Source organism: Coregonus lavaretus (genome assembly GCF_964263955.1).
Source record: "Coregonus lavaretus genome assembly, chromosome: 21".
Lineage (NCBI taxonomy): Eukaryota > Metazoa > Chordata > Actinopteri > Salmoniformes > Salmonidae > Coregonus > Coregonus lavaretus.
Genome location: NC_140008.1, coordinates 3,528,317 through 3,536,623, shown reverse-complemented (window position 1 = coordinate 3,536,623; position 8,307 = coordinate 3,528,317). Strand labels below are relative to the sequence as shown.

At 47.6% G+C, this 8,307-nt stretch overlaps 1 protein-coding gene across 1 annotated transcript in view; it reads right to left on the bottom strand.

Annotated features, from left to right (window-relative positions):
• Nucleotides 1-3,897: 3,897 nt before the first annotated feature.
• The window catches only part of LOC311148550 (bestrophin-4-like), a gene marked incomplete at both ends in the record, with an annotated part of 7,768 nt that continues 3,358 nt past the window's right edge, over nucleotides 3,898-8,307 (bottom strand). The window contains 7 exons of the mRNA XM_084185536.1: nucleotides 3,898-5,017; nucleotides 5,464-5,615; nucleotides 5,854-5,934; nucleotides 6,067-6,219; nucleotides 7,033-7,110; nucleotides 7,626-7,780; nucleotides 8,190-8,307. The exon at nucleotides 8,190-8,307 is cut by the window's right edge and continues 116 nt beyond it. Of these exons, the coding sequence (XP_084041662.1) occupies nucleotides 3,898-5,017; nucleotides 5,464-5,615; nucleotides 5,854-5,934; nucleotides 6,067-6,219; nucleotides 7,033-7,110; nucleotides 7,626-7,780; nucleotides 8,190-8,307 (1,857 nt within the window). The remainder of the gene's footprint in view (nucleotides 5,018-5,463; nucleotides 5,616-5,853; nucleotides 5,935-6,066; nucleotides 6,220-7,032; nucleotides 7,111-7,625; nucleotides 7,781-8,189) is intronic.

Below are 8,307 nucleotides of genomic sequence, written 5' to 3'. Positions count from 1 at the left end.
GGTCACCATAGCAACACCCACCCGTAGTCTGCGTTCCAGCAGATATATCTCACTGGTCATTCCCAAAGCCAACACCTCCTTTGGCTGCCATTCCTTCCAGTTCTCTGCTGCCAATAACTGGAACGAACTGCAAAAATCTCTGAAGCTGGAGACACTTATCTCCCTCACTAACTTTAGGCATCAGTTGTCAGAGCAGCTTACCGATCACTGCACCTGTACACAGCCCATCTGTAATTAGCCCACCCAACTAACTCATCCCCATATTGTTATTTACATTGTTATTTATTTTGCTCATTTGCACCCCAGTATCTCTATTTGCACATCATCTTCTGCACATCTATCATTCCAGTGTTAATACTAAATTGTAATTATTTTGCACTATGGCCTATTTATTGCCTTACCTCCATAACTTACTACATTTGCACACACTGTATATAGATTTTCTATTGTGTTATTGTCTGTACGTTTTGTTTTACCCCATATGTAACTCTGTGTTGTTGTTGTTTTTATCGCACTGTTTTGCTTTATCTTGGCCAGGTCGCAGTTGGAAATGAGAACTTGTTCTCAACTGGCTTACCTGGTTAAATAAAGGTGAAATACAAAAAATCAACAGTCAATTTATTAATCACAACCTCGTATCATATGATCGTTCTGAACAGTCGTAACCTCCTTGCATCTGCAAAAACCCGAGCCTTACTTATGATTCAGTACTACACAAAAGTGTTTAATTATTGATTTACTAGCTAATTAAATGGGAACACAGGATAAACACACACACTCTGCAGCGGTTAGTGACTGGAGACTTAATACGCTGATAACAGGTCCCTAGAGGAATGACAACAACATGGCTGCTTGTTAACAAGAAGAGACGGAGAGAGAGAGAGAGAGAGAGAGGGACAGAGATAATAATTTGATCCATTCAGAAACTATGCTCACCTACAGTACCCATATACTTTGCACACCAACTGCCGCCCTCTTTGAGTAGGAAATCATGAATGTATTTACTTGAAAATGTCTGGTTCGCCATGTATCTCTCGGTGGACAGGACCGCCCTGGAAAGGGAGTTGGGCCTTCTCGCGGCCCGCTTGTAAGGCTCTGACTGTCCAAAAAAGTTCCAACAAGTCTTCTACTGTTGTTCTCCTCTGTAGTTGTCCGGTATCCGGTGACTTGTCATGTAGTCCTGAACAGAACTACAGAATGAATTTTCCTTCCATTTTTCCATTTGCTCTTGGAGTTGCTTCTTAGAAGATAGGCTAGCCAGCCGTATCCATGGTTCCCCAGTGGGGGTGATGAGAGTAGCGTAATACGATGGTTTGAGCAGAGTAAGTAAGAGGAAAGGTCCTACTTAAATTCGCTTTTCGAAGATACTTTACTTAGGACAGCTAATCAGCCGTACCAGTGATTGTCCGGGAGGTGAGTTTTCCTTCCCCACCTCGTGTTGCAGAGTTCAGAGTTCAAATCACTTTAACACGTGCAGCTGCAGCTTTACGTCTTTCTGGTCTGATATGTTCATTCGTAACCCCCATCCTTTTATACACTCTGCTCGAAAGGGGGGCGGTTCCGGCAGGCTGACACGCTCACTGACCTCAGTTTGGGCGGCGATTACTCACTGTAAAACAATTATCTCTCATAACCTTTCAAATCACATCCCTCTCTTAACAAAAACGCTTTCATCATTTTTCATATTATATGCCCAACGCATTGGATGGACACTTCGTACATGTAGTGGGTATACTTTCCAAGTTACAGTATTTCCTTTCTAACATTTTTAATGACATCACAAAATAACAACCCAAATGACCTTAGTGTTCTATAGATCGACCATTCCCCATGTTCTATGTTAGAAATATTATTCCAGTATTCACTTTTTGAACGTGTTTCAGCTGGAAAAAAATTTGTTGGAACAAAGACATTCGTTGGATGGATCTTGAGAGGGAGAGCCTGGCCTTCTTTGTTGATTTACAACAGGGTGTGAGCTGTTAACCCCCCTCTACGGGTGAAAGGGGGTCTGATTGAAGTTAGTAATTGCAAACCTGATCTGACCTATTTGGATTCTAGTGGACAGTCAGGACGCTGTAGCTAAAAGGTGATGTGTCAGCATATTAATTATGAAAATATAAAAAAATGCCCTATTACTAGGCTAATCAAAATCAAATACAAATGCACTATAATTGTGGGCTAAATCTGTAAGTTGCACTGCACAATCAATGAACCAACAGCATCGCCTAGGCCGATACGTTCTCTCCCAGACGCACGGATAGACATTTTGGAGCGTAGCATAAGGTAACCAGGTCATCCATTATGCATAATAATACAGTCCACACTCAAAATATGATTACTATAATGTGTTTAATTTGAGAGTATAGGCTAGACTAATGATGTACCAAAGACATCTTAAATCTTTAAAAAATATATATATTTCTTAAATCTGTTTTTTTTTAATGTTGTTAAACTTCTTTCATCAAATTGATCATCAAAGTGAGGTAACTTTTTTTATTTTTTTGCTTAATGGTGATTTTTAAAAGCATGATACTATTGATAAGTGTTTGATGTGATTTTTGAATTGCATTTGCATCGATGGGCAGAGTGGTTAGAGAGACAATAGAGCGCTGAGTACCAGGCGGTTCGCGACCTGATGGTCGTTAGCCAGTTGGGTACTACCAACGCATGTCCAGAGTATGTCGGTAATATGGTCACTGCAACAACCCTAGCCTCACCTTCCTTTTGTGCAATTTTCTGAAAACGTTTGGCGTTTGGCGGGCAAAATGCTGTGTTGACTTGTGGAACGAAGTAGAGATTCAACGCTCTGATCGCGGCGCCGTGATCCGTAACCATCCCGGTCTCTGGTAGCGTCAAAAACATCTTGAACATCTGGTGAGATGCAAAAGTAGAGCCGTCCTCCTTTCCTCCATCCGATGCTTCATCGTCGATAATTCGTCCTTTTGCTATCAGCATACAGTTCAGATGATGTTTGATGGGTCTTTAAAAGAGAACGTTCTGGATTTTTACAACTTGATGTTAGATGGTTCTTCACCCTGAAAGCAGTCAATGGGCCAGCTGAAACTAATCCAGGGGTCGGTTTTCTCTTAACCACCACTACAAACAGCCCCATTCACTTCCACCGCTTGTTAGCTAGGGGTGGCTATAGTTAGCTGAAGTAGTGGCTGTTTAAAGAAAACCAAACCATGGATAACAGTTTCTCCTGGCCCATAGACTACATGGGCCTTGGTCAAAAATAGTGAACTATATAGGGAATCGGGTGTTTTTAAATGCGTAGATTACCCTTTTATAGAACTCACTGGAACAAAGTTGTTGGGTAAATAAACAGCCACCAGTGTTTAGGAGCATGATAACTTGGTGTTTATAAGGGGTTGATTGAATAAATTATTCTTCAGTAGATTTCACTGTGGTTTATTTGCTGGAATCCAGTGTGAGATTCTCCATACAAGATTATCCCAGACAAGATTCTTGATTTTGGCCCCGATTTAGGCTCAGCGATGTTAGGATTTTAGAAGTCGTAGTGTTCGCCTGGCATTAGACAAGATTCTCTCAGACAATTTCAGAGGTGAGGGAAACCTCAAGTCCGAAAGACAGACTACTTCTGAACCCCCAATTCATCCAATCATCTCCTTCCTTCCTCAGTCCAGCTCCCGCCCCCCTGGGAGCCTTGTCCAATCATCTCCCTCCTTTGTCAGTCCTGCTCCCGCCCCCCCAGGAGCCTTGTCCAATCATCTCCCTCCTTCCTCAGTCCTGCTCTTGCCCCCCAGGAGCCTTGTCCAATCATCTCCCTCCTTTGTCAGTCCTGCTCCCCCCCCCCCAGGAGCCTTGTCCAATCACCTCCCTCCTTCCTCAGTCCTGTATCCGTCCCCCAGGAGCCTTGTCCAATCATCTCCCTCCTCAGTCCTGCCCCCGCCCCCCAGGAGCCTTGTTCATCCCACTATCCACCACCAGAGCTCCCAACCAGTGAGGGTCTCCCTCAGCCAATGAAATCCCTGAATCATTGGGCGAGTTTGGATGTTGAATGGCTGATTGCTGAGAGGACGCGGAAGTGGAAATGGCGGTGTTGATGACGTTGCTGCTCAGTCCTCCATTGGTACCACTGTTGCTACCTGCTCGTTGAGTGCTGCTGTTGTTGAAATTGGCATGGTTACAAACGTTGTTGTGGCTGGTACCATTGCAGAAGTTGGCTGGAGTAGTGGTGTTGGGATTGGTGTTGCTCATAGTGCTGGTGGCGTTAATACTAGAGGAGCTGGTGTTGGGATTGGTTGCTGGGGTGCGAGAGGGAGGGTTAAAAGAGAACACCCTCTCCCCTCCACCTCCCTGGGGGCTGAGGGGTCCAGGCTGTAGGCCGTCGGGCAATGGTGTGTTATCCAGAGACATACAGGGAGGCAGGGGCTGTCGAGACAGCAGGCCCTGCCCGGGCCGGAGCTTCGATATGAGGCAGAACTCCGGAGGGTAAACAGGATCAGGGAAGGAGAAGGCCGGAAGACAAGGACCCTCCCCCTCCTCACTCAGCCAGGGGAAGGCAGAGGAGGGCAGAGGGGGCATATGACTCGGGGTGTCAGGGGGTAGCAGACCTCCAGAGCCCACCATCGGAGGGGCCAGGGAGCTAGAGCTGCGATCCCAGGTGTGAGCTCCTCGGGCGGGCCGCAGGTGAGGCATGGCCGGGGGAACACAGTGGATGGGGGTCTGGGGACAGCTGTAGAAGCCGGACCTCTCGTACAGCGGCATGGAGGAGAAGACGTAGTCCAGGTGGCTGGAGTCGTGGCGGGGGCCGGGGCCCGGCGTGAAGGTGGCCCCCTCGGTGTGCAGGCAGAGGGGGAAGCGGCTGAACGGAGCTCCGGGGCGCCGGCGGAGCAGGGAGACCCGGGAGGAGATGGAGGAGCGGGGGAAGACTGGGGACTGAACCCCCAGGAGGCGACTCAGACCACCCAGGAGAGGAGTAGAGTGGTTGGCCTCCTCATGCTCCTTGATCTGCTCCAGGTTGGACTGGAACTCCATCTCCTCTTTTGGAACACTAGAGAGAGTGGTGATAGGAGTGTGTTAGCTAGCACACTAGAGTGGTGAAAATAGTGTGTTAGCTAGTACACTAGAGGGGTGATAGGAGTGTGTTAGTTAGTACACTAGAGGGGTGATAGGAGTGTGTTAGCTAGCACACTAGAGGGGTGATAGGAGTGTGTTAGCTAGTACACTAGAGGGGTGATAGGAGTGTGTTAGCTAGTACACTAGAGGGGTGATAGGAGTGTGTTAGCTAGTACACTAGAGGGGTGATAGGAGTGTGTTAGCTAGCACACTAGAGGGGTGATAGGAGTGTGTTAGCTAGCACACTAGAGGGGTAATAGGAGTGTGTTAGCTAGCACACTAGAGGGGTGATAGGAGTGTGTTAGCTAGCACACTAGAGGGGTGATAGGAGTGGTTCTCCTATGGGGACAGCCGCAGAACCCTTTTTGGAGTTTAGGGTACCTGATGTTCAGGGCTGAGCCCATGAAGGAAGGTTTGCGGTGCTCTGCGCTGGCTGCAGTGTAGGGAGGCTGGGGTTCAGACTCGTTCCAGTACTTATCCCTCTCTACCAATGGGAGAGTGTCGTACATCTCATCCACAGACAGCAGGGACACCTTGGAGGGATAGAACAGGATAGGAGGTAGTACAGGGTTGTGTTCATTAGGCATCAAATGGATGAAAACAGTCTGAAACAGGGAGGGACTACCTGGCTTTCTCCAATAAGACGCGCTTATTGTAAGTTCCTGTTGCAAAACGTTTGTTTTCTGTTCCGCATAGCCTAATGAACAAATTAAATGATTAGCCAAATAGAGCAGAAGAATTTAATGGCATTTTAAATGGAGGACACCAAACCTGTAGATTGCGATCAACCAGATAGTTGGTTTCAAAGTCATCGTCGTCTTCCCCAAACGGGTTTATCAGTTGTTCTGCCACCTGTCCACACACAGCGAAAATCAATTAATCAACCAATCAATCAATCATACAATCAACCATCCATCCATCCACCCTCCCTCCCTCCCTCCCTCCCTCCCTCCCTCCCTCCCTCCCTCCCTCCCTCGTCCCCACCTTGAGCCAGCCCATGTAGAAGAAGAACTGTAGCAGGGTGAAGACAGGCAGGTATAAGTCGATGTCATGACCAGCGTAGCCCTGGGCGGGGTCTAAGAACTGTCGACCAATCAGACATGCCAGGAAGAAACTGTAGACTGCGACTGTCACCACCTAACACAAAAACACTACTGATCTGATTATTTAGACCAATGACCAGTCATCTCTTATTTGCATATGTATCCTCCTACTTTGAAGGGGTAAGCAGGGTAAGCGCTAGAGTCCTATCCGCCAATCAGGGCTGGGTATTTAAATATATAAAAATGTATATCAACACGCCCACACGATCAGACTGAGCATTTTGGCGAAAGGAGGCTGTCACACCCTGGCTCTGGGACTCTGGAGGGTGGTGGGCAAGGCCGGAGCCAGAACCGCCGCCGAGGAGGAATGCCCACCCAGCCCTCCCCTGTTTTGTTCAAGTTGAGGCGCGGTCGCAGTCCGCGCCTTTAGGGGGGGGTACTGTCACACCCTGGCTCTGGGACTCTATATGTTGAGCCAGGGTGTGTTCTTTCTGTTGTGTTTATTTCTATGTTGGCCAGAGTGACTCCCAATCAGAGGCAACGAGTGTCAGCTGTCGTTGGTTGTCTCTGATTGGGAGCCATATTTAAACTATCTGTTTTCCCTTTGTGTTTGTGGGGTCTTGTTCCGTGTTGGTCATTGTTACCGTGGACTTCACGAGTCGTTTCTTGTTTTGGTTATTGTTGTCTATTATCACTAAAGATAATAAAGTTTAAACATGTTCGTTCATCACGCTGCGCCTTGGTCTATTCCCTACAACGATCGTGACAGAGGCTCAATAAAAAATATATATTTGGAGTTAATTTCATGAAATAAACACACACAGTGACTTACAGTGATGATTTTAAAATAAAATGTAAAAGACTGCATGGGGCTTTAAGTAGAACTACAAAACATATATAACAGAACCTGGGTGTACACAAGGGGTAGGCTGATCCAATCATAGCTGTATAGCTTCAGACACTGTGTCCGCAACGTAATCAATTCCTGCAGACAGGAGGAGAGACATGGAACAATGTGAGGAAAAAATAACATGTGTACACACACACACACACACACACACACACACACACACACACACACACACACACCCTGGCCACACACACACACACACACACACACACACACCCTGGCCACACACACACACACACACACACACCCTGGCCACACACACACACACACACACACACACACACACACACACACACACACACACACACACACACACACACACACACACACACACACACACACACACACACACCCTGGCCACACACACAAACACACACACACACCCTGGCCACACACACAAACACACACACACACACACCCTGGCCACACACACAAACACACACACACACACACACACACACCCTGGCCACACACACAAACACACACACACACACACACACACACCCTGGCCACACACACAAACACACACACACACCCTGGCCACACACAAACACACACACACACACACACACACACACAGAGAGACTTACATTGAGAATGGCTGATAGCGCCACGTCATTGTTGATGCGTCCCTCGGTGCGGGCCCTCAGAGCCAGGTTCACAAACCACATGCAAGGAACCCAGAACTTGTTATGAGGTGAGGGCAGCTCCTCCAACTGCCTGTGTTCCTCTGCTGTCATCAGGCCTGGGGGACAAACACACAGGAAGGGGAGGAGTTACTAGGAGCCATTTTGAGGCTGATGACCAGCGGGCAAAAATTTGGCACACAATGTCTTTTAATGCCATTTTCTGGTTGGGAAGACATCATATAACCAGATTACAAGCAACTGGTCTCTGTTACAAGCAGTATGGTAGGATAAAGATGTGTTTTTTATGACGGGATCAAGATATCTTGGGAAAGACGTCATATTTCGACCATAAAGTCAACGCAGACGTCATATAATTGCAACATTGGCGTGACACAGCGTAACTGCCAGTGTATGACATCACACCGTACCTGCCTGCACCAGGTGTTCCATGGTGTGGAACCTCTTGGGGTCAACTAGGATAAAGGGTTAGGATTGGGGTCGTAGGCTAGAGGTCGTAGGTCGTACCTGCCCGCACCAGGTGTTCCATGGTGGGGAACCTCTTGTAGACGGCCGTGCTGACCGATCGGTAAATGAGCACGCCAGACAGGTTGGCGTAACGTATCAGGGTCCGGCGAGTCAGCCT